The 24,390-nt window shown below is 39.7% G+C and overlaps 1 protein-coding gene across 1 annotated transcript; it reads right to left on the bottom strand.

Annotated features, from left to right (window-relative positions):
* Positions 1-3,424: 3,424 nt before the first annotated feature.
* On the bottom strand, positions 3,425-16,499 carry LOC108415457 (procathepsin L-like). Its single transcript, XM_037542163.1, has 9 exons — positions 16,450-16,499; positions 14,778-14,878; positions 12,165-12,307; positions 11,843-12,037; positions 9,947-10,138; positions 9,333-9,495; positions 6,907-7,012; positions 6,698-6,799; positions 3,425-4,051 (listed from the first exon to the last, which is right to left on the bottom strand). The coding sequence occupies exons 1-8, from the start codon at positions 16,491-16,493 to the stop codon at positions 6,700-6,702; spliced, it is 1,044 nt and encodes a 347-aa protein (XP_037398060.1). The 5' UTR covers positions 16,494-16,499; the 3' UTR covers positions 3,425-4,051; positions 6,698-6,699.
* Positions 16,500-24,390: the final 7,891 nt, after the last annotated feature.

Here is a 24,390-nt window from a genome sequence, read left to right as displayed (position 1 = left end):
CAAGAGGCCAGGGCCCAGAACCCAAATGTTGCTTACTACCAACAGGTCAGTGCCCAGAACCTAAGTGATGCTTAGTACCAAGAGGTCAGTGCCCAGAAGCCAAGTGTAACTAGGCAGGTCTGAGGTGGGGTGTCAGAAGTGTCATTTCTGGCATTTCTGGCAGCAGTAGGGAGCTGGATCCTAGAAGACTTGCATATCACTGTTGTCAGAGGAATCTCCACTATACATTGTTTTTTTCCATAATTTGAAAATACCTGTCACTCTTTACATTGTGTGTAAATTTCATCATGAGTGGACTGAAAGAAATGACTCAAAATCACTTGGAAAAAGTCTGGTTCCATTGACTTACATTAAATGTAAAGTAAGTTTTTTTCTTCTCCTGTAAAGTTACCATTTTGGAGAAAACAATTCCAGGTCTAAGCCAGAAAAATGAGTGACATATTCAATAATTATCCATGTTGGAAACAGCAAGGTTGCATACGTAGCCTGTATCAACACTGAAAAACAGAAGTCTTGAACTTTCACCTCTGCCTGAGCTTCCTGTCAAACTGAGGCTGTTTATGACTGTCTCTCTGTTTGCCTTCTTATTTGTAAGCATAAAACTGAACCTCTGGTTTTATGCTTGAATCAGGTGATGGAGGACAAATAAGAACTTTTTGCTGTGTCATTAACTTTAAATATTTATACATGAGATGAAACCAGAATGTAGAAACACAGAGAAAGACAAAAATACACATTAACACATTTATTAAGTGCTTATAGATAGATCATTTGACAGAAACCGGGAACTGAAGGGCAAAACTCCTCACACAGATCAGCTTAGATCTTCCAGACTCTTGCCCTCCCATAAAAAGCCTGTAAGGCCGATATCAGTACTTTAGTGTTCTTCAGAGCCCCTCAGTAGTGGAACCCTGCTCTGCACAGTCACTCAGTTCATTCCGCTGTCTTTTATTTATCAATTATATGACTTATTATGTGAAAATAAGCACATATCTTTTCAAATATAAGCAATTATTCACTTTTTCAACATGCTACAAAGTCACAAACTTGAGAAAATAACTCAACCAAAATCAGGGAAGAATTCTCTGCAGAGTTCAGCCATAATAATAACATGCTGCTCCAATTCTTTTCTTTTTTTTTTTTTTTGTTTACCTCATACATGGGACCTCCAGTGCAATGTATCCTGGAGGTTACGGAACCAGCCCTGTGATGGGAAGGTTGCCGGTTTGATCCCTTGACAGGCTGACAGTCCATGACTGAAGTGCCCTTGAACAAGGCACCTAACCCCCATTTGCTCCCCAGGCACTGTGGATAGGGCTGCCCACTGCTCCAGGCAAGTGTGCTCACTGCCCCCTAGTGTGTGTGTTCACTAATGTGCATGTATGTGGATGTTTCACTGCACAGATGGGTTAAATGCAGAGGTCTAATTTCACAGTGTGCAAACACAGTGACACATGGTTGTTAATTCTAATATACGCTTGTACATATACTTATTTAAAAAGTATTTATCTGCTGATATACACTGCTCAAAAAAATAAAGGGAACACTCAAATAACACCTCCTAGATCTGAATGAATGAAATATTCTCATTGAATACTTTGTTCTGTACAAAGTTGAATGTGCTGACAACAAAATCACATAAAAATCAAATTTATTAACCAATGCAGGCCTGGATTTGAAGTCACACACAAAATTACAGTGGAAAAACACACGACAGGCTGATCCAACTTTGATGTAATGTCCTTAAAACAAGTCAAAGTGAGGCTCAGTATTGTGTGTGGCCTCCACGTGCCTGTATGACCTCCCTACAACGCCTGGGCATGTTCCTGATGAGGTGGCGGATGGTCTCCTGAGGGATCTCCTCCCAGAGCTGGACTAAAGCATCCGTTAACTCCTGGACAGTCTGTGGTGCAACGTGGCGTTGGTGGATGGAGCGAGACATGATGACCCAGATGTGCTCAATCGGATTCAGGTCTAGGGAACAGGCGGGCCGGTCCATAGCTTCAATGCCTTCATCTTGCAGGAACTGCTGACATACTCCAGCCACATGAGGTCTAGCATTGTCCTGCATTAGGAGGAACCCAGGGCCAGCATATGGTCTCACAAGGGGCCTGAGGATCTCATCTCAGTAGCTAATGGCAGTCAGGCTACCTCTGGTGAGCACATGGAGGGCTGTGCGGCCCTCCAAAGAAATGCCACCCATACCATTACTGATCCACTGCCAAACCGGTCATGCTGAAGGATGTTGCAGGCAGCAGATCGCTCTCCACGCGTCTCCAGACTCTGTCACATCTGCCACACTTGCAGACACATGCACATTTATGGCCTGCTGGGGGTCATTTTGCAGGGCTCTGGCAGTGCTCCTCCTGTTCCTCCTTGCACAAAGGTGGAGGTAGTGGTCCTGTTGCTGGGTTGTTGCCCTTCTACGGCCTCCTTATCGTCTCCTGGTGTACTAGCCTGTCTCCTGGTAGCGCCTCCAGCCTCTGGACACTACGCTGACAGACACAGCAAACCTTCTTGCCACAGCTCACATTGATGTGCCATCCTGGATGAGCTGCACTACCTGAGCCACTTGTGTGGTTTGTAGAGTCCGTCTCATGCTACCACGAGTGTGAAAGCACCACCAACATTCAAAAGTGACCAAAACATCAGCCAGAAAGCATCGGTACTGAGAAGTGGTCTGTGGTCCCCACCTGCAGAACCACTCCTTTATTGAGTGTGTCTTGCTAATTGCCAATGATTTCCACCTGTTGTCTATTCCATTTGCACAACAGCTGTGAAATTGATTGTCAATCAGTGTTGCTTCCTAAGTGGACAGTTTGATTTCACAGACGTTTGATTTACTTGGCGTTATATTGTGTTGTTTAAGTGTTCCCTTTATTTTTTTGAGCACTGTACATATGTTTACATATGCACTACACTTTGCACTACATTGTACTTTGCACTACATTGTATTACTTGTATTACCGATCCACTCTGAGCCAAGACAACAAAATTTTGTTCTAATGCGCACTGTACAGTGTTAATTTGGTCTAACTACATGACTGCTTCTCAATGTGTACAACATGGAAGCAGGGTATTTAATTACCAACAGAGGGCGCCACCATCTCATAAACTAGTAAAACTCACTGTATCAGAGAACAGGTTGCTCACAGTACAATTAATACGTACATATTTTATGATGATGATGTTGATGATGATGACTTTGAGGGCTGCTTCCAGGTCAGTGTTTAAGGGCATATCGCTGCTGTCCAAAAAAAAAAAAAAAGTATTTCCAAAATAGTTAACAGCAGAAGTAAAAAAAAACTCTTACCTTAGTTAATGTATAGAGATTGAGAATTGTTTAGTGTACATTCATAGAACATTTCTATTTGGAGCATTCTATTATCCACCCCGACCCCAACCAAATAAAGGTTGACAAAAATGGAGATACATGATTTTTTTCTTTATTATTTTTGTAATGAAGAAACCCTGGAGCTTCTTTTCTGAAGATTGTGGACATTTCCTTATCAATGGTGTAGCAGGTTATTAACTTCAATGCTCTTCTCCTGTAGCTCACAGTAGCATCGGCTTCAATACAGCTTCAAATAATGAGCCTTTCAATATAGGAAAACCTTAAGACTGTAATATACTGCTGGATCTTAATGTGTGTGTGTGTGTGTGTGTGTGTGTGTGTGTGTGTGTGTGTGTGTGTGTGTGTGTGTGTGTGTGCTGGTATGAGGTGTTGAACTGTTATGAAAAGAACTGTTATAGATTTAAATGCTCAGTTTTCTTTTTTCATTTTCAAGCAGTCAGAAATAGTAACAATTCACACTGCATGTGTAATTCAGGAATAATGGTAGAAAAAATGTTTTGCATCAGTTGATCATTACATTACATTACATTACATTACATTTAGCAGACGCTTTTATCCAAAGCGACTTACAAATAATGTGGTACATAGAACAAACATAGTCAGGCCTTAAAGGAGGCCAAAGGGTAATAGCATGGTAGAGAAGGGAAGGAGGGCATTCTGATCAGACTCCTCCTCTCCATCCTTCTCCTCTTCAACCTGTAGGAAAACAACATTAAATGGAACTGACTCACATAAACTGCTTCATCCTTAATGCTGTATTAATGCTATGTGTAGTTAGAGATACAACATGTTCAATAATGTAGTTCAGTTCTAATCCTGTAGATCCCTCAGCTCCAGAAGATCCAATGACCTGAATTCAGTTTTAGCTGGAATCACACACACCTACTTTAGCCTTACGCTCTCTCATATATATGATATGAAATTCATTTTTTATTTATTTAAACTCATTTTTTGGTATTCTTCACTTTTCTCTCCAACTTAATCATGTCCATTTCCACCCACAGTACAAAGAAGTCATGGTTTGGTTCACACCGTGGTTTGGACTTCACGGTTCGGTATGAGTTGGATTATGCATTATGCATAAGGCTAAGTTTCTTTTCACTTATTTTGAACAGACAGTAGCACAACTTACAATTTGTTCTGAGGAAAATGCAACAGCCTGTAGTGGGTCATTTGCACTCGAGCGGGAAAGTCACTAATGTTAACTAGTTAAGTTCAGCTTCAGTTGTGATTTTGTAGTTAGGAGCAGAAAACACAGAAACAATTGTAAGGCTTTGTGTTGAATCTCTTCACAGGTGCAAAAATACAGCAGGCTGTGGAGAAGGATGAGTCTTGTTTGCTTCGTTCTACCTAGCAACAGTTCTTTAAACGGGACATGCCAGCTTGAGCTTTCCGGGTGGAACCCCAAGGAAGGGTAAAGGCACACGCTTCCTCTAAGTCATTTGAAGCTACTACATCTTTTCAAACTGGCACTAAAGCAACATCATAGGAGCTCAACACGCTTGGAGGAGAATGCTAACCAAATATATCTACTTCTGTTACGTCAGCTAACAGATACCTGCATTGGCTTGGTGAGGGCATCCCACCTAGAGAAAGTGAGGACAGTTATGCTCTCCTGGACTTCCTTGGTGGTAACATTACTAGGAATTTAACTCACCTGATTATACACTAAAAAACTGTCACTGGGGCAGGACCCCTCTTGTCACTGGGGAGGTACCCTCAGGGGTAAAATTACATCTCAGTACCATAATCCATTGAACTTATATTTCTCCACACACCCCATCTCAATCTCCAGGTTTTTTATTGTAATGTTCTGATTTAAACCAACCAAGGTACAAATATGCACTTTTCACCAAAAAAAACTTATTTAAGGTGGATTGTTGGACCTTAAAACCAGTGTTGTACTTTTGAGAGTAAGTTTATGTAATGTGTTATTACTAGTTATTACTTGGCCACTAGGTGGAGGTACATGCGCTACGCGTTGTTTCTCTTTATTGTTGCTATTTAGCAAGGAAGACACAGAATTGTGTGGTTCCTTGAAGGCGAGACATGCTGACTGTGCTAATCCTAATTAATCATTTAAACAGATCTAACATCCATCAATGTTTTGGACAGATTATCACTGGATAACATGTTATGTTCAGTTAGTGGTCCAAATTAGTACATATTTTCAAGCTATTTTTGTTTTTTTTTTGTAAATATAGCAAGCGAAAAGGGTGGTGTAAAACTAGTTGCTAAGCTCATGTGTTTTGTCAGTTTTGGTTTGGTGGGACCTGTTTTACATGTAGGCTTGGGAATGTAAACTGTTTATGTGTTTTATTTAATGAGAGTGGTGAAGGCCATTGAGTGCTGTGTACATTTTAAATGGAAGAAACTGTGAATGTTAGCTGAGACTTCCATGGAGTGTAAGTTAGAAGTGGGAAAAACTGCTTAATTGACAGTATTTTGTGCTTCCTTGAAGATATGCCAAGCTGCTGTCTGAGCCTGACAATAAAACAGCGCCACCAGTTGATCACACCACTTTCCTGCGCTTCCTGGTCCCTTTCATTACCAACATAACACAACGCAGAGCCCAGCTGGGGAGCCATGTAGAGAGAAAAGGGTTACATTTACATTATTTCTACCTTAATGAACAAAAAATATACCTGCACAAAACCTTTATTTCTAACAGTGTAGGGCCAACACTTTGAGCTTTATTATGCAGAACTCTTCAAGATTAGAAGTCAGGAGACCCAAACAGTGATCTTTCATAATAAATACTATGTGTAATAGCATGTAAACTGGTGAAATGAATTCACCACCAAACTAGCTTTTTTGGGCAATTGTGCAAAGGTCCAGTGACCCATTAAGCACCACAAGCAACTGTTGACTGGTGGGGTTTCCAATGGTCATTGAAATTAAAGATTGCACCCTATGTCTGGTTTACAAAAGTCTTGAAGCAGCCAACTGGTGCCAGCTTGTAGACACTCATGAGGCATGGCCATGCTGGTGCCCACATCAGGAGGATCAAAGGAAAAATTACTATTTGTATTGTTTATGTTGCTGTTCGTCAGCCAGAAGTGTGTGATATGTGTTTCTTGTGTTAATCAGACAGTGTGGGTTGTTGGTGTCTTTTGTGGTTGGTCTACCATTAGGGTGAATCCTGTGGCTAGTGGTGATCTCCCTTGCAAGGTCAGTGCTTTCTATGTGCCTTTTCTGCCCCCGTTTTAATAAATAGCACTTATTGTGGTGGAATCATGACCTCCCCTGTGTCTTATTCTATGCTGATGATACAGTCTTCATTCACATCTAAACCCATCAGTGTAGAAGTTTGTGATTGGAACCCCTTTAATGAAGATATACCTTTAAACCTCTGGGTAGGCGGCTGTTGTGGCAATACCACACTGGTTATTCTTGTTCCTCGACATCTTGATGTAGCCTTCATCACCCCAGCCGACACCCCAGCTGCAAAAGAAAACATTGTCAGTGATGGTTAAATTACTCTTCTGAGCCCCTGGCAGAAATGTGATCAGGAATTGTCTTTTTGATGTTTTGCCAGCATGTTTGTTTACCTGTTCTTGACCAGCCAGTAGCCCTGTCCATCATCAGTGCCATAACCAACAACCAGGACAGCATGATAAGGGTAGTTAGTCCTGCAGGCTGGCTCATCATACACACCTGCAATCATTGATGTTACTAGCTGCCAATTAGGATGGTCACTGATTAACCCATAAATAAAGTATCTGGTAAATAAAGTAATAATGCAAGCTTAGAAATGAGACAACAGCAAACCCAGCCAACTTGAACAAGCAGGGATTTCACAGGGACTGTAATAGTCAAACTGACAGCAACCATGTCAAGACACTATATTTCCAAAAGTATTCACTCACCCATCCAAATCATTGAATTCAGGTGTTTCAATCACTTCCATGACCGCAGGTTTATAAAACAAAGCACCTAGGCATGCAGACTGCTTCTACAAACATTTGTGAAAGAATCGGTCACTCTCAGGAGCTCAGTGAATTCCAGCATGGTACCATGAAAGGATGCCACCTGTGCAAAGATTGTGAAATTTCCTCGCTACTAAATATTCCACAGTCAACTGTCAGCGGCAGCAACTCAGCCATGAAGTGGTCGGCCATGTACAATGATACAGCGGGGTCAGCAGATGCTGAAGCGTATAGTGTGCAGAGGTCATCAACTTTCTGCAGAGTCAATCGCTGCAGACCTCCAAACCTTCAGATTAGCTCAAGAACAGCATAGAGAGCTTCATGGAATGATTTTCCAAGGCCAAGCAGCTGCATCGCCAAACGCAATGCAAAGCGTTGAATGCAGTGGTGTAAAGTGCCACCACTGGACTCTAGAGCAGAGGAGACGTGTTCTCTGGAGTGATGAATCACGCTTCTCCATCTGGCAATCCAAAGGATTACTCTGGGTTTGGCAGTTGCCAGGAGAATGGTACTTGTCTGACTGCATTGTGCCAAGTGTAAAGTTTGGTTGAGGGGGTATTATGGTGTGGGGTTGTTTTTCAGGAGTTGGGCTTGACGTCTTAGTTCCAGTGAAAAGAACACTTAATGCTTCAGCAGACCAAGAGATTTTGGACAATTTCATGTTCCCAACTTTATGGGAACAGTTTGGGGACAGCCCCTTCCTGTTCCAACATGACTGCGCACCAGTGCGAGAAGCAAAGTCCTTAAAGAGACGGATGTGTGTTTTTGGTGTGGAAGAACTTGACTGGCCTGCGCAGAGTCCTCAACCCGACAGAACACCTTTGGGATAAATTAGAGCGGAAACTGTGAGCCAGGCCTTCCCGTGCAATATCATTGTCTGACCTCACAAATGCGCTTCTGGAAGAGTGGTCAAAAGTTCCCATAAACACACTTCTAAACCTTGTGAAAAGCTTCCTAGTAGAGTTGAAGCTGTTATGGCAGCAGAGGGTGGGCTGACAAACACTATGGATTGAGAATGGGATCTCACCTAATTTCATATGCGTGTGAAGGCAGACGAGCGAATACTTTTGGTAATATAGTGTACACGACTACAGACATACATGACTGAGCACTGATCAAAAGTGCATGCTTAGAATTTTAAAATAAACAAATATGGATTGTGGACACCATGTTTGCTTTAATCAGACCAGGCAAATCTTTTAGCAACTCAGGCAGATCTTCATGTCTAAAAAGGAGGAGGTTTTTGCAATTGAAGTTACCCCTTCAGATGAGCTAATGCTAAATAGAGCTAAATACAGCATTGTCTTTTATGTGATGTATTCCTGCAAACTTTAATGAACTAATGCAGAGAAAGGCATGTGTATAAGTGTAGTAATAGTTGATAGTTTTTAATCCCAAGTGTGAGTGCTCTAAAGTCCTGTTTAATCTGGTAACTGTCAGCAGCTAAGCTAAGTAAAGCTAACTAGTTAGCTAACAGATCATAACATTGTTCTGTAACCTTAAAGCCAGTAACAGTGAGTTTATTCTTCCACAGAGATGAATTAAAAGCTTTATCATCTTCAGGGATAAAAACAGCAAAAAAAAGTTCCAGATGATCAGGATAGATTTTTTTTTTCTTCTTTTATGACAGCTTTCTACCATTTTTTACTCTAATCATTCTTACTGATTTACTACCACCATCGTTCTCACTGCAGATTTGTTCTGAGGAGTTTCTGTGTTTGTGATTGGCTGAAATATTGGCCAATCATTATTTTACAAGCAATTCAGTCACATATGCTTCAAGGACAGCATATCGCTGGTGTCAGGACAAAATCTAAATTTTTTCGTGTTTCAGTTTTTGACATAATTTGAAAATCCCTGTTACTATTTACGCTATGTAAATGCCATGATTAATGGACCGAAAGAAATGCACCAAAATGACTTGGACGAATGTCTGGCTACACTGAAGGTTTTTACTTCTCCTGTAAAATCTTTACTTTGGGGATAAGAAGTTTTGCTCTGACAAGATTGTGTTAATGAGTACAGCAGCGCTGGTTTCTCAGAGTTACCTGACTCATAGAGCTGATAGCTGCGATGGTTGGCATCTACGATTACAGAAATGGGCCCGATTGTTGCCACAGCATACTGCAGAGCGTCTTCTGTGGGTTTTACCATTTTATAGCCAGAGCATGAAGCCCAAGAATTCTGGTGGTTAAACTTGCATTCCCCTTCCTGAGAAGAGATGGGTGCAATAAGGATGGGTTGTTAACCCTCTGGTTCAAAGTTAACAGGGATATTTTCAAAATTTCCAGAATTTTCCCTTCACCCCAAAGGTAGACGAACAGTGCCAAAATAAAAGCTTTCCACTGGAGCTATAGGGTTATCTACTAAGACCCCACCAATTAGAACTGTACAAACTGCATGTCCAAACACCCGTTTGACATACTTATAAATATGGACAAAAATGCATTGGCAAAATTCATGCTTTAACATGTGAGTGCAGTTAGCACCATGCTAATTGGCATACAGTTGGCTTTCTTTACTTGGTAGCTTCATTGGCATTACAGCTCTAATGTAAAAACTATACAAACACACTTATGAGACTAAACGTAGCTGTGTCTCAGAAGCTCCACTCAACACTAGTTTGACCTCACCCTGGAATCATTAACTATTGTAGCCTCACCTTGGCCTGGTATGGATAAGTGTATGCTGTCTCCAAGCCTCCACTGGACTTGATGTACTTGAAGGCATTATGAGGCCAACCACCTTGACAGCCAAAGTTTTCATAACCCCGGGAGCAGTCCACCAGTTGTTGTGCACTCAATTCTACCAGCTTCTTTTTCTTCTTGAACATCTGACCCTCTAGGGCCCCTGCCTGAGAGAACCAAATGAGAAAAAATTAAAGGACAAAAAGGTGGAACAATAGAAATGGGTGTGTTTTCTTCCTTAAATAAGGATGTCTTTAAAGTTCCAATCTTCCACAGCATCCCTGCTCTTACTTATATATTACTATAATATTACTCATATCATAATCTTGTTTGTTTCTATAGCCAATATTTAGGCAATTTCCTCCATTCTAATGATGCACGCTGAAGCCATCTGTGCGCCAACAGCTCTCCCTTGTGGAGAACCTTCAACTGTAAGTGTGAGTGACAAGCTAGTTTCTTATAAAGAAACACATGACGAAACATGGCAAAAACACATTACAGCACATATTATCAGCACACAGCACAGAACCTCACAAACATCACAACCAGCCTGTTCAACAACAGTCAGTCCAGTCTAATAACACTAAATATGACATCCAAAAACCTTCCTATCTTATGCATGTCTATAACTTACGCATGTCTATAACTTTTTCTCTGATTTTCTTAGTCCTAATTTCCTTCAGATTCACAGTCTGATCAAAAATAGTTGAATTAACAGGGTCTTTTATTCAGTAAAGGTGAACTTTTCTTTTATAATGGCAAACTGTGCCATTGTTAGGTTAATGACTTTCAGCTGTGAGAACTTGGAGCTTTTTTGCAATACAGAGGTTGAATACTTATGCAAACAGCGTTTTTTCAGCTAATCACTTTCATCAGAGTATATTTGCTTCATAAAACCGATTTGTATGTTTTAGTTATTGATATGTGTACTCTGATATGGTATTTAGGTTATTGTAGATGTCTGTATATGTTATCATGGGTAATATCACATAATCAAGACTCAAAGATAATTAAATGTGTACGGAGCAACACTTCTGATCAAACTGACGTTTTCTTGATATCTTGATTTGGAAGAAAAGGCATCTATGCCTTCCTTCTGACTTCATCTTTCCTTTTCTCACTGCCGTCAAATTAGTAGCGGGCAGCCTGAAGCTTCCTCAGGCATGAGTTACACTAGTACAACATAAATAAGTGCAGATAGCTTAGCGTAAGCCATGTTAACGTTACCCCATTTAACTGAGTGACTGAATCAGGAATGTTTCAGCCATGTTTCAAATGAAAGTGATACTGCTACAGATCCTTGATCACCTACTACTGTCTAAATCAGTGCAGCCTGACACAGGAAACTTTGCTTTTGAGGCAGCGGACATAACGAAACAGCCAGTCTTTTGGGGTTAGCATTAGCCATAGACACAAAAGACTGGAACACTTCTGTTTCGTCTTAAGCTACTTTAGTTGCCTGACCAAGTGATAAAATGTGACTGCTGCTCCATGTGGACTGAAAATTTCAAATTTTAAGCTGCCAATTTAAGGAAGCCAACTCAAGCCAAATTAAGACATGAAACAAGATTTAGCACCCTTTATGCCGAGCCTGCTGGGCTATGTTCATAAACCAATACTGACAGGTTTATTTACATATTGAACTGTTTTGTTTTTACTGTTTTGCACAATAAAATATTTCAGATATACTTTGGCTGTTAAAAATGTTTTGTATTAAAAATGAAGATTCATCCCAGAATAATAAACTGCTATTAACACTAAACGTGTAATTTTTGTTTAATCATCTAAATTTTATACTGATATATTCCAAAACTGTCAGAAATTCTAATTAAACCATGACTTAAATTTATGTCTGTCCTGCTGTAACTCACCGCACTGAAGGCCCAGCAGGAGTGACAATGACTTTGGTCCTTAACCTCAGTCACGTAGCCCTCAATCCTCCAGTCCACAAAGCTGGGTAGAGCAGTGCCCTCTACCAGCTTTAGGAATGTAGTGGCGCTGTGGGTATCAGTCCAGTTGAATGACCCCAGGCAGCCCTTTGACATCTGCTGGTACTCCTGATAGTCCTGTTAGAGAAGAAGAGACTTTTAATGGTCTTTTGCCCAGAAATTCTGAACTCATGAACACATAATAAACAGGGCTGAAGGAAAGATTTAGTGAATTGTGTAATGAACTGTGTATGTGAGATCTCACCATGTCTGCAAAGTGGTTCATGCCGAGTCTGTAGCTTTTGATGCCCTGGTCAGCCAGCATGTTGTGCTCCAGAACCAGTTTAAGATTGTCCAGCCAAATCATTTTACGCCAGGACTCTTCATCCAATGAACTGTAGCTTTTACCTTAGAGGAAACATATGTTTATGTATATGTTTATGTATGTGCTTCCTCTGAGGATATATATACAGGGTGGGCCATTTATATGGATACACCTAAATAAAATGGGAATGGTTGGTGATATTAACTTCCTGTTTGTGGCACATTAGTATATGGGAGGAGGAAAACTTTTCAAGATGGGTGGTGACCATGGCGGCCATGTTGAAGTCGGCCATTTTGGATCCAATTTTAGTTCTTTCAATGGGAAGAGGGCACTGTTGCCAACTTAGCGACTTTTCAGAGCCTCTAGTGACTTTATTTTTTAAAAAGTGACTAGCGACAAATCTAGCGACTTTTTGTGGTGTTTTTGGAGACTTTTGGAGATGAACCCTCATGCTCTTCAGTTACTGTCCCCGTCCCAAAGCACTCACAGTGCAGTCTCACAGTCAGAGCAGACCCACCCCGCTCCACGTCCACACTGCGCCGCCGCTGACTGACCCCGCCCTGTACTTACAGAGCGGGATGTACATAGAAATCGAATGTCCTTGGAGACCCATAACTCAATCCTGTATATCCGATATGGTCTCAGGTTGTCTGGTGAGGCTTGCTATGAGCTCAAGCTGCCTGATGATGTTTTGCATCTTTTTGGCACATCAACTGCTTATTCATATAAGTCAGCTCCCTCAGCTGAACCTGCCATAGAAGACCAAAATGAAGTACTGAATGACCTACTCTTTCAGTGAGCCAGAACAGTTTGTGAATAATAGGTTTGAAACTAAAGAAAACTTACGAAAACTTAAAAAAAAGAAATAAAAATAAATACATTTTTAAAAAAAAGAAAAAAAACTAAGTAACTCTGCCAAAGTGTCTATTTTAAGGTCACTTTGCCGTTCCAAGCCCGGATAAAGGAGGAGGGTTGAACGTAGAACAGCAGTTCCTGCTAACTGCTACTCTTATGCTAACATTTAACAACACAGCAAAAAACTGATTTATGTCATTTACGTAAAAATGATTTATACACAGCATTAAAGTCATGAACGTATTTTGAGAACTGACTGCCTATTTCAAAGGCAACAGAAGTTGTTCATTTGTTCTGAGTTCATTTGTAGTTCTAACATATCTCGGGTGTTATTTTCTCTCCCACATCGTTTTTCCTTTACAGCTTCAAAAACATATATTATGCAAATTAGATGATGGCATCATTTAGCAACTTCTAGCGACTTTTCGGACAGCCAATAGCGACTTTCCTTACTGAAGAGTTGGCATCACTGGAAGAGGGTCATGTGACACATCAAACTTATTGAGAATGTCACAAGAAAAACAATGGTGTGCTTGGTTTTAACTTTATTCTTTCATGAGTTATTAACAAGTTTCTGACCACTTATAAAATGTGTTCAGAGTGCTGCCCATTGTGTTGGATTGTCAATGCAACCCTCTTCTCCCACTCTTCACACACTGATAGCAACATCGCAGAAGAAATGCTAGCACAGGCTTCCAGTATCCGTAGTTTCAGGTGCTGCACATCTCGTATTTTCACAGCATAAATTGCCTTCAGATGACCCCAAAGATAAAAGTCTAAGCGGGTCAGATCGGGAGACCTTGGGGGCCATTCAACTGGCCCACGACGACCGAAGCTGGCACATTCCCTGAGTTTTTCCAGCAAGATGGTGCATCACCACATTATGGATGTCAGGTCCGAGCATTCCTAGATGAACAGTTTCCTGGAAAGTGGATTGGTCGTCGTGGGCCAGTTGAATGGCCCCCAAGGTCTCCCGATCTGACCCCCTTAGACTTTTATCTTTGGGGTCATCTGAAGGCAATTGTCTATGCTGTGAAGATATATATATATATACGTATGTATCTGTCATTGACAAAAAGCCTGTTGTAAAAGCTATTTAAATAAACATTGACATGACTATATATCTCATATATATATATATATATATATATATATTACATACACATCAATGACTGTACATGTCAAATATATATATATATATATATATATATATATATATATACAGTCAGTGGGTCACCATTTAGACTGCTTCTACAAACATTTGTGAAAGAATGGGTTGGTACCGTGATAAGATGCCACCTGTGCAACAAATCCAGTAATGAAATTTCCTCACTACTAAATATTCCACAGTCAAATGTCAGTGGTATTATAACAAAGTGGAAGCAATTGGGAACGACAGCAACTCAGCCACAAAGTGATAGGCCACGTAAAATGACAGAGCGGGGTCAGCGGATGCTGAGGCTACAGAGTCAATCACTACAAACCTCCAAACTCCATGTGGCCTTCAGATTACCTCAAGAACAGCATAGAGAATTCATGGAATGGATTTCCATGGCCAAGCAACTGCATCCAACCCTTACATCACCAAGCACAATGCAAATCGTCGAATGCAGTGGTTCAAAGTGGTTTCGGTTTTAATAATTATCCTGTTAGCTCTGCATTTGATATACAGACGCAGATCTGATGTTACTTTCTCACCAAACTTCAGTTTCCAGGCGTGGAATTCCAGATCCTCCAGAGAGACACTGGCAGCACCAGCCACAACCACAAGAGCAGCGACAACAAGTAAAACCCTCATTCTGTAAAGAACAGATTAAACAAAATTAAATCAATCTGCTGTGAAATACAAGGGGGTCCTTGGGGGCCCCAGGATCCCCTAATTAACCTCTTGAACCCACTGAATATCTCAAAATTCAAGTTCTGGGTGTGCCTGAAACTAAGCTCTAAAATAGCTCTGTAAATCTTTACAACATACCATATCATATCTGTACATTTGAAAACTTGCAAAGTTTGCAAAAGTTTGGTATAAATGGTATAAATTGGTGCTAGAATTTATATTTAAACCTGTTTATTCTTTGTCAACTTCCTTTTGCAGATTGCTGACCTGCTAATTTGCTTTATTTGACCTTGCTTTGGTGCTGCTCTGCTGCACCTCTTTACACTGCTGATACTATCAAGCACACTCAACACACGCTTACCTAATACTCTTATCTAATCATCTTAAAAATACACATCAATGACTGTACATGTCAAATGTGTGTGTGTATATATATATATATATATATATATATATATCACATAAATACAGTCATTGGGTCACCTAGGCATTTAGACTGCTTCTACAAACATTTGTGAAAGAATGGGTCGCTCTCAGGAGCTCAGTAAATTCCAATGTGGTACCGTGATAGGATGCCACCTGTGCAACAAATCCAGTCATGAAATTTCCTCGCTACTAAATATTCCACAGTCAAATGTCAGTGGTATTATAACAAAGTGGAAACGATTGAGAATGACAGCAACTCAGCCATGAAGTGATAGGCCACGTAAAATGACAGAGCGGGGTCAGCGGATGCTGAGGCTATAGAGTCAATCACTACAAACCTCCAAACTCCATGTGGCCTTTAGATTAGCTCAATTAAATCAATCTGATGTGAAATACAAGGGGTCCCAGGGGCCCCAGGATCCCCTAATTAACCTCTTGAACCCACTGAATATCCAAAAATTCAAGTTCTGGGTGTGCCTGAGACTAAGCTCTAAAATAGCTCTGTAAATCTTTACAACATACCATATCATATCTGTACATTTGAAAACTTGCAAAGTTTGCAAAAGTTTGGTATAAAGAGTGACTGTTCCTCATTTCTTACACTGAAGACAGAAGAGTAGATGAGGAAGATCTCAGGTAATGTGAGACAGAGCGCATCACCACACTAGAACAGAGACTTTACAGAAGAACAACTGTCAGCGCTGCAGTAGCAAACAAGACCCTCCAAATACCAGGGAATATGTTCATGATCATTATCTAATAGTCTGTTAATGACAGTAATGATTGTATGTACAGAATTACACATCATCTGCCTGAAGAAAAAAAAAAAAAAATATATATATATATATATATATATATATATATACACATATATACACACACACACAAACACACACACACACATATTTTCTAAGTTGCTTTGGAATATTTTGAAATATTTAAACCTAATCATTAATAATGACCCCACTATTCTTGAACTGAAACTCAGTGGCATCTTAATCTGCTGATTCTTTTAGTTTCAACTGTACATTGAACTTTTTCACCTCTTTTTGTTGTATCAGTATTTGTTTTCACTGTAAATGTATGAGTGCATGTTTCAGTTCTTACCTGAGCATGATGTTCTGCAGCCTCTCCGTGATCTGCTGGAGCATGTGCCCCACAGCCTCTGGTTTTATTCTGATTTTATCTGATTTTATCAGTGACTTTGCTGAGCGAAAGATGCCAGTAAACATGCTCTTCTGACCACAACCTTCAACTCTCTGTACCCTACAAGATGGGAGTGATATGATTTAATCTACTACTCATAAACTCTCAAGTTCTTCTAAGTCTTCAGAGAACGCCTGATGATTTCTATAAAGTATGAAAATACATGTCTGTTGAATTCAAACTCTGGAAGTACTGTAGTAAAAAAAAAAGTTGTTAAGATTTGGTTGGAAACAAAAGGGGTAAAATGTTGAAATGCCCAACAGAATGTTATGCATTTAAGACTGTTTTCTACTTTCTCAGAAATAAAGTAGTAAAAACTGTCACCTGGGCAGTGCCCTTATTGTCACTGGGCTGGAACCCTCAAGGGTTCATCTCAGTACCTTTAGTCAGGGAACATAACTCTACCATAATCCATTGGAATTATGTTTACTAACTTGTATTCACCCCACACACCCCATGTCGTCTCCAGGCTATTTATTAAATTGCTTTGTTTTAAAACATCAGGTTATGAAAAGGTACATATATGTACATGTCACCTGGAAACACTTATTTAAGGTTCACATCTGGATCTTAAAACCACGTTGTACCATTGAGTAACATTTACATTGTTTATACCTTGATGAACAAAAAAGTTGAACAGAACCTTTATTTCTAATAGTGTAGATAGATACAGCCAAGAGAGCTCTCCCATTGGTTAGGACTTCAGGAACTGGGCTGAAGGCCTTGCATGTTAGATTTACTACCAACCTAATTAGGAAAACACAGAGGTGCCAACTCTGATTTACAATGGGACCAACTTTGTGAAAACATCTTCTGGAAATTCTACTCATTGTGAATGGAAGCTGTAGTCTACCCAGGTTTCATTCAAATGATGGAAAAAATGGCGAAAATATGTTCATGTGAATAATTTAGCACTAACATAGTACTAGAATGCAAATAGTGGTGCTAGAATTTATATTTAAACCTGTTTATTCTTTGTCAACTTCCTTTTGCAGATTGCTGACCTGCTAATTTGCTTTATTTGACCTTGCTTTGGCGCTGCTCTGCTGCACCTCTTTGCACTGCTGATACTATCAAGCACACTCAACACACGCTTACCTAATACTCTTATCTCATCATCTTAAAAATGCACCAGATTAATACAAATATACTGCTCTGCAATCGTCTACGTGCTGATATACGAGAAGAGATGTGCAGTATGCAGATGTACAGATGTAATATGTAATGTGAAGTGCAGTTTTCAAATCAATGCAATGGCAAGTGCTGAACTAATTTGAAGTACATAAAAGTAAAGTGCAGATAAGCTCATGAGGGCCATGAAAACCAAATGTCACCATGAACATTTCACACGTTCCCGGGCGACTCGCAGCAGGACACCCTCAACCTGTTCTACCAGTGTTTTATACTTACTAAAACTGACTTTAATAAGCAAACTCACGAAATTTAATCCAACTTCAGCAGGATAAACTATTATGCTGACTAGAGTACATTCTTGTTATACATACTACAGACTAACCAAGTGTTTTAAATAGTTTTGCTTCAGCCTCGAACCCTAGAGACTCAAGTCTGATTCCCATCACAGAGACTTGCTTTTCTCACTCTCCGGCTGAAACCATTTTCTCAAAAGTAAAGTCATTTCTTGTAAAATGTCTTGCAACGTTTAACTTTTGACAAGGCTGATGTCAGCTTCACACTGACTCAAACCCCAGAGACTCAATAGTGACTCAAACCCTGAAGACTCAACTCTGACTCACTCCCCAGAGGTTTGACTCGACTGAGACTCACTTTCCAGAGACTCAGATCTGACTCCCACCCCAGAGACTCGGCTCTGATTTACACCTCAGAGACTCAACTTTGACTCACACCTCAGAGACTTAACACTGACTCGCACCTCAGAGACTCGACTTAGGCCCGCACCTCTGCAATTTAACTCATGCTCACTCTCCAGAGACTCAACTCCAACTTATTCCCCAATGACTCAACTCTAACTCACACCCCACCCCTCAACTCTGACTCGCCCCCTCTGAGTCTTGTCTGAGGCTCACTCACCAGAGACTCAACTTAGGCTCACACCCCTGAGACTCAACTCTGACACACACCTCAGAGACTCAACTCCAACTTATTCCCCAATGACTCAACTCTAACTCACACCCCAGACACTCAACTCTGAGTCGCCCCCTCTGAGCCTTGTCTGAGGCTCACTTTCCAGAGACTCGACTTAGGCTCACACCCCTGAGACTCAACTCTGACACACACCTCAGATACTCAACTCCAACTTATTCCCCAATGACTGAACTCTAACTCACACCCCAGACACTCAACTCTGACTCGCCCCCTCTGAGTCTTGTCTGAGGCTCACTCTCCAGAGACTCAACTTAGGCTCACACCCCTGAGACTCAACTCTGACACACACCTCAGAGACTCAACTCCAACTTATTCCCCAATGACTCAACTCTAACTCACACCCCAGACACTCAACTCTGACTCGCCCCCTCTGAGCCTTGTCTGAGGCTCACTTTCCAGAGACTCGACTTAGGCTCACACCCCTGAGACTCAACTCTGACACACACCTCAGATACTCAACTCCAACTTATTCCCCAATGACTCAACTCTAACTCACACCCCAGACACTCAACTCTGACTCGCCCCCTCTGAAGTTTGTCTGAGGCTCACTTTCCAGAGACTCGACTTAGGCTCACACCCCTGAGACTCAACTCTGACACACACCTCACAGACTCAACTCTGACTCCCACCCCAGAGACTCGACTCAGACTTGCACCCCATAGACTTGTTGACTAAGGAAGTGTCAGCAACACATTTTTAAAAATTATAACGGATATTTCTGCCTGGTTTTGAAAGGAGGCAGAAAATGGCCTTTCATGTGTTTTTGGTAATGTTTATTAAAGTGAGAGGAATATATAATCAGCTGCATTTCTGATATCTCCACGCACTTTTGTGCAGTTGTCTCTCATTTTGCACAGCCATCTCTCAAATGTCTATGTACACTGGATCCTCACTGGTTCTAGGCTTCTTTTATTTAAGAAAGAGGGAAGCCTCTGTGATCCAGCTCAGAGTTCTACAGATGGTTCCTTAGAAATGAGTGAGAACGGGTTGCCCCTAAGTTCAATTTTAAGTGTCACAGCAAAGGATCATGAGGACATAAATGTCTTCTTGATAGTCTGCCTTTATCTGGCTCTTTGTGGCTTTCTCTGAAACTGCTGCTTATATCTGTGATAAGGATGCTGGTAAACATGCTGCGCTCTCCACAAACACAACTGGTGCCACAGCAATACTAAAGGCTGCCCTGCAAAGGTCTATGACCTAAAGAGGAGTGTGAAATGATAGCTTTACATGCTATGCATCTATTCATCTACCAAAGATGTAATTCGTAAGGTAAAACTGCAGTGTTTCCTGAGCAAATACTGGATGTTAAGTGTTGAAACCGCATAAAACTAAAGTGCAGAAACACTCAGAAACAACAAAAAGCCATGACCATGATGATGGTCTTGAAAAGCTGGTCTCAGATCAGTCCAGAAAAACTGTGAATCAATCAATGGATTTGTGTTAGTTTGCTCAACAGGAGCATCCACAACGTAGAATAAAGTCTTTTAAACAAGAAACAATTTTTCTTTGATGTTTTAATCAGTGTTATTAAGTATTTTGAGAACAACAAAACACAGTTTTGATGAACAGGAACTCCCCTGGTGGAAAGTGAGGTGACCTAGATTTTTCCACAATATATTGTGTGAGTATTACCTTGTAGTTAATCATCTATTGTACCAGTGATTACTGCATATATTTTACTACAGCCTCATTTACATTGTTATAGCTCTTCTTTTACCAAAAAAAAAGGATTTGAAATCTGTTTAGACATCATAATCTTTGTAAAATGACCTCTAATCAAAAGAAAACATTAAATGTAACTAAGTACCTAATATTTCACATTATGGGGTTGTTGTAAAAATGTTAAAGTATATATATATATATTTATACAGTTTCACTTGTTTTAAGTCATTTTATCTGGTGTCTCAAGTTTCTTGTTCCATTGGCAGATGATGGCAGACGCATAGAACAGTGGAGAACTTCATCTGTTCAATCAGGAATGCCACTGCTAGCCCAATAAATATCCTAATAATAGATATAAGGTAGTTTTTACTTTCGTAATAAAGAACACGAAGCATTTTATTATTCTTCTATTATCTTGTTTTCACCATATATATATATATATATATATATATATATATATATATATATATATATATATACAGTATATATATATATATATATATATATATATATATATATATATATATATCGCTGTTGTCGTAAGAAAACCTCATATCTCCAAAATGGTAACTTTACAGGAGAAGGAAAAAACCTACTTTACTTTTAATGTAAGTTAATGGAACCAGACTTTTTTCCAAGTAATTTATTTTACTCCATTCATCGTGAAATTTCATACAATGTAAAGGTTAACAAGTAGTTTCAAATTATGTAAAAAAAAAAACGAAAAAATGTAAAAAATGGAGATACAAGGTTTTCTTCCGACAACAGCAATTTATGTAATAGCAATCTAATTGTTAAACAATCTAAACTAAATACAGTCTAATCTAAATAAAGTCTAAATGGAGTTAAAAGCAGTTTATGGAAAAATGAAATGGGCACATGAAAGAATATTGCTGTGGGCACCTACTTATCAGTGTGGTTTGCTGACTGTGTAAAAGTAGGTCACATGACTACACCAGAACTGAAGTTTGTACCATCCTGTTCTTCCCTCTGTGTGACCTTTTAGTCTGAAATAAAACACTACAGCTCCAAGGAGGCCTGAACAACAATGAAGCAGAACAGCAGCTGAACCAAAAGAATGAAATTAAGCTTCAAATAGGAACTGAGGAAAAAAGTCAAGGGGAGTCCCCTGGTGGAAAGTCTGACTATGAGGTGACCTGCACCGTTTTGTGCCGGTACATTTTTCATTCATTACTGTACAAATAATGTAAATGTGGAGTCAGTATAATGTAGAAAATATCATTTCAATGGATTATGGTACAGTTATGTTCCCTGACTAAAGGTACTGAGATGAAACCTTGAGGGCTCCAACCCAGTGACAAGAGGGGCACTGTCCCAGAGTGTGTACATTAATGAAAGCTATTCTCACAGCATATTTTATTCCTGTAGTTTTCTCATGAGGATTACTAGGCAGGAGTCTTTTAACTTTACACCAATCAGGGATAACATCATGACCACCTCCTTGTTTCTACACTCATTGTCCATTTTATCAGCTCCACTTACTGTATAGCTGCACTTTGTAGTTCTACAATTACAGACTGTAGTCCATCTGTTTCTCTGATACTTTGTTAGCCCCCTTTTACCCAGTTCTTCAGTGGTCAGGACACCCATGGACCCTCACAAAGCAGGTATTATTTGGGTGGTGGATCATTCTCAGCATTGCAGTAACACTGACATGGTGGAGGTGTGTTAGTGTGTGTTGTGCTGGTCTGAGCAGATCAGACACAGCAGTGCTGCTGGAGTTTTTAAACAGCTCAGTGTCACTGCTGGACTGATAATAGTCCACCAAGCAAAAATATGCAACCAACAGCGTCCTGTGGGCAGCGTCCTGTGACCACTGATGAAGGACTAGAGGATGACCAACACAAACCATGTAGCTATCCATAAGGTGGACTGACAAGGTAGGAGTGTCTAATAGAGCGGACAGTGAGTGGACACCGTGTTTAAAACCTCCAGCAACGCTGCTGTGTCTGACCCCTCGCCTCGATCTAGAGATAAGATGGAATAGAAAGGGCGATTCTGCAGATTCAGGAAATGTTTGAATCGTATTTTTGTGCGGGATTGTCACAAAGATACACAAACTGATTCAGAAACAAATTTGATGTGTAGGGAAGTTTACAGATCCCAGAGGTTTAAAATCATGTTTAAAATCACTTATAAAACCAGACAAATACCTTATAAACAGCTTGTGATATTAATGTGGGTTGTTCTAGCTGCTGCACTTGCGAAGATCTTCAAATTAGGGCGGCTTTCCCCACTAGTGCCAGAGTACTGTTGACCCTTCTCCACTCATGGCATAACCAGCAAGCTGCTTGACTTTCTTTCATACAGATGCCATGTTGAGCATTATAAGTGTTTATTGTTCATATTTTAATTGCTGACCAGTCTTTGTTTTATGTCTCAAAGTATTAAAAGTTTCTTGACTGTTTGAGATGCACTCAAACTTAAACATTTTCTAGATTTAAACTGTAGTGATGTGGCGCAGACTGCATTGTTACATTATGAATTCAGCCTCAGTGAGCGCCCAGTTTATTCAGAGGGAAGGAGAGAAAAAAAAAAACAGTTACAGGCATTCATGGTCAGAAACATCCTCAAACCTTAAAAAGTACGTGAAATGAATAAATTGAACTATTTACTGCACATCTGTGCTGTGGGCACATTGTGTAGGTGGTGTGGTTTGTGGTGAGCAGTTTGCAGGTACACCTATAATGTAGGGCACCTAGAAAAGAAAAAAAAATCTAAAAGTGAACTTTAAACCTCAGAACAGTAGAAACAGAAGTAGGCAGCAGGTTAACATTCTGCTGAATTTCATTAATTATAACAGTGCAATTCACTCTCAGAGAATCTACACAGGTGGAAAATGCTGAAGTGATACGACTTTAGTACAACTTTTTTTTTATCAGTTTGGAAAATTTGTATAGTACCAGATTATCAATGAAATTCAATACTTGTACAGTGTAAAACCCGATGAGTTAAGTCAACTCAAATGGTTTTAGGAAACCGATATTTGACCATAAATGATTCCCTGAACTGAGCATGAACATACATATCACTGTTGTCAAAAGAAAACCTCATATCTTAATTTTTTTTCAGTTTTTGGCATAATTTGGAAATACCTGTTGCTCTTTACATTGTGTTTAAATTTCATAATGAATGGGCTAAAAGTAATGATCCCAAATACCTTTAAAAAGTCTGGTTCCATTGACTTCCATTAAAAGTAAAGGTTTTTTTCCTTCTCCTGTAAAGTTACCATTTTGGAGATACAAAGTTTTCATCCGACAGCAGCGACATATAAAAGCCTGAAAAGTCCAAATCATTTAACTGTAAACGTTTATGAAATCTGTGACTGATACAGATACACTGATACAGAACACTCCAACAGCTCAACAACTGAATCAACGGATGCTTTAGTTAAAAACATTACAACATATTTCACTTGTACTGAGCTGACCAGCTGCTTCTGATAGGATCAAGACTATTTCATGTACTTTTCATGTCACTTTTTACAAAGCTAATTCTGAATAGGCTAAAATTAAGACTAATATATGGGATTAAATGGTCTGTCATTCATTATAAGTGTGCATATGTAGTTCAAAGAGTGTAAAAACAACCCATTTTATTGGCTTGTTTATATTTGCATGTAAAGTCAACTTAAATAAAAATAGTGAATATAATGCATTTAAAAAAGTTACTTTAACTCAAAATGTGCTAAAAAAAAAGTCTTACTCAAAATTACTGAATTAATATCTCAACAGTTAATTTTGGAGTTTGTTTGAATTTTCAGATTAAGTTACTCCAACTTTCTGTCGTATTTACGTTGTGATAACTTAATTGTTTTATTAAGACGTGCAGTTAGATTTTTCAGTGTAGATGCCCAGGACCCCCTGAATTTGAACCCTGAGAAGAAGTAAAAGTACAACCCCACTTGCAAAATGTAAATAAAAGCAAAATTCAATGATGTGCAGATCATTTGACACTATATTTCATTGTAAATTCTACAAAAATATATCAGATGTTGAAACTGTTAAATTGTATTGTTTATTGAAAATATTTGCC

This window comes from Pygocentrus nattereri, chromosome 10 (assembly GCF_015220715.1).
Source record: "Pygocentrus nattereri isolate fPygNat1 chromosome 10, fPygNat1.pri, whole genome shotgun sequence".
Classification (NCBI taxonomy): Eukaryota; Metazoa; Chordata; class Actinopteri; order Characiformes; family Serrasalmidae; genus Pygocentrus; species Pygocentrus nattereri.
This window is presented reverse-complemented; position numbering and strand designations above follow the sequence as displayed.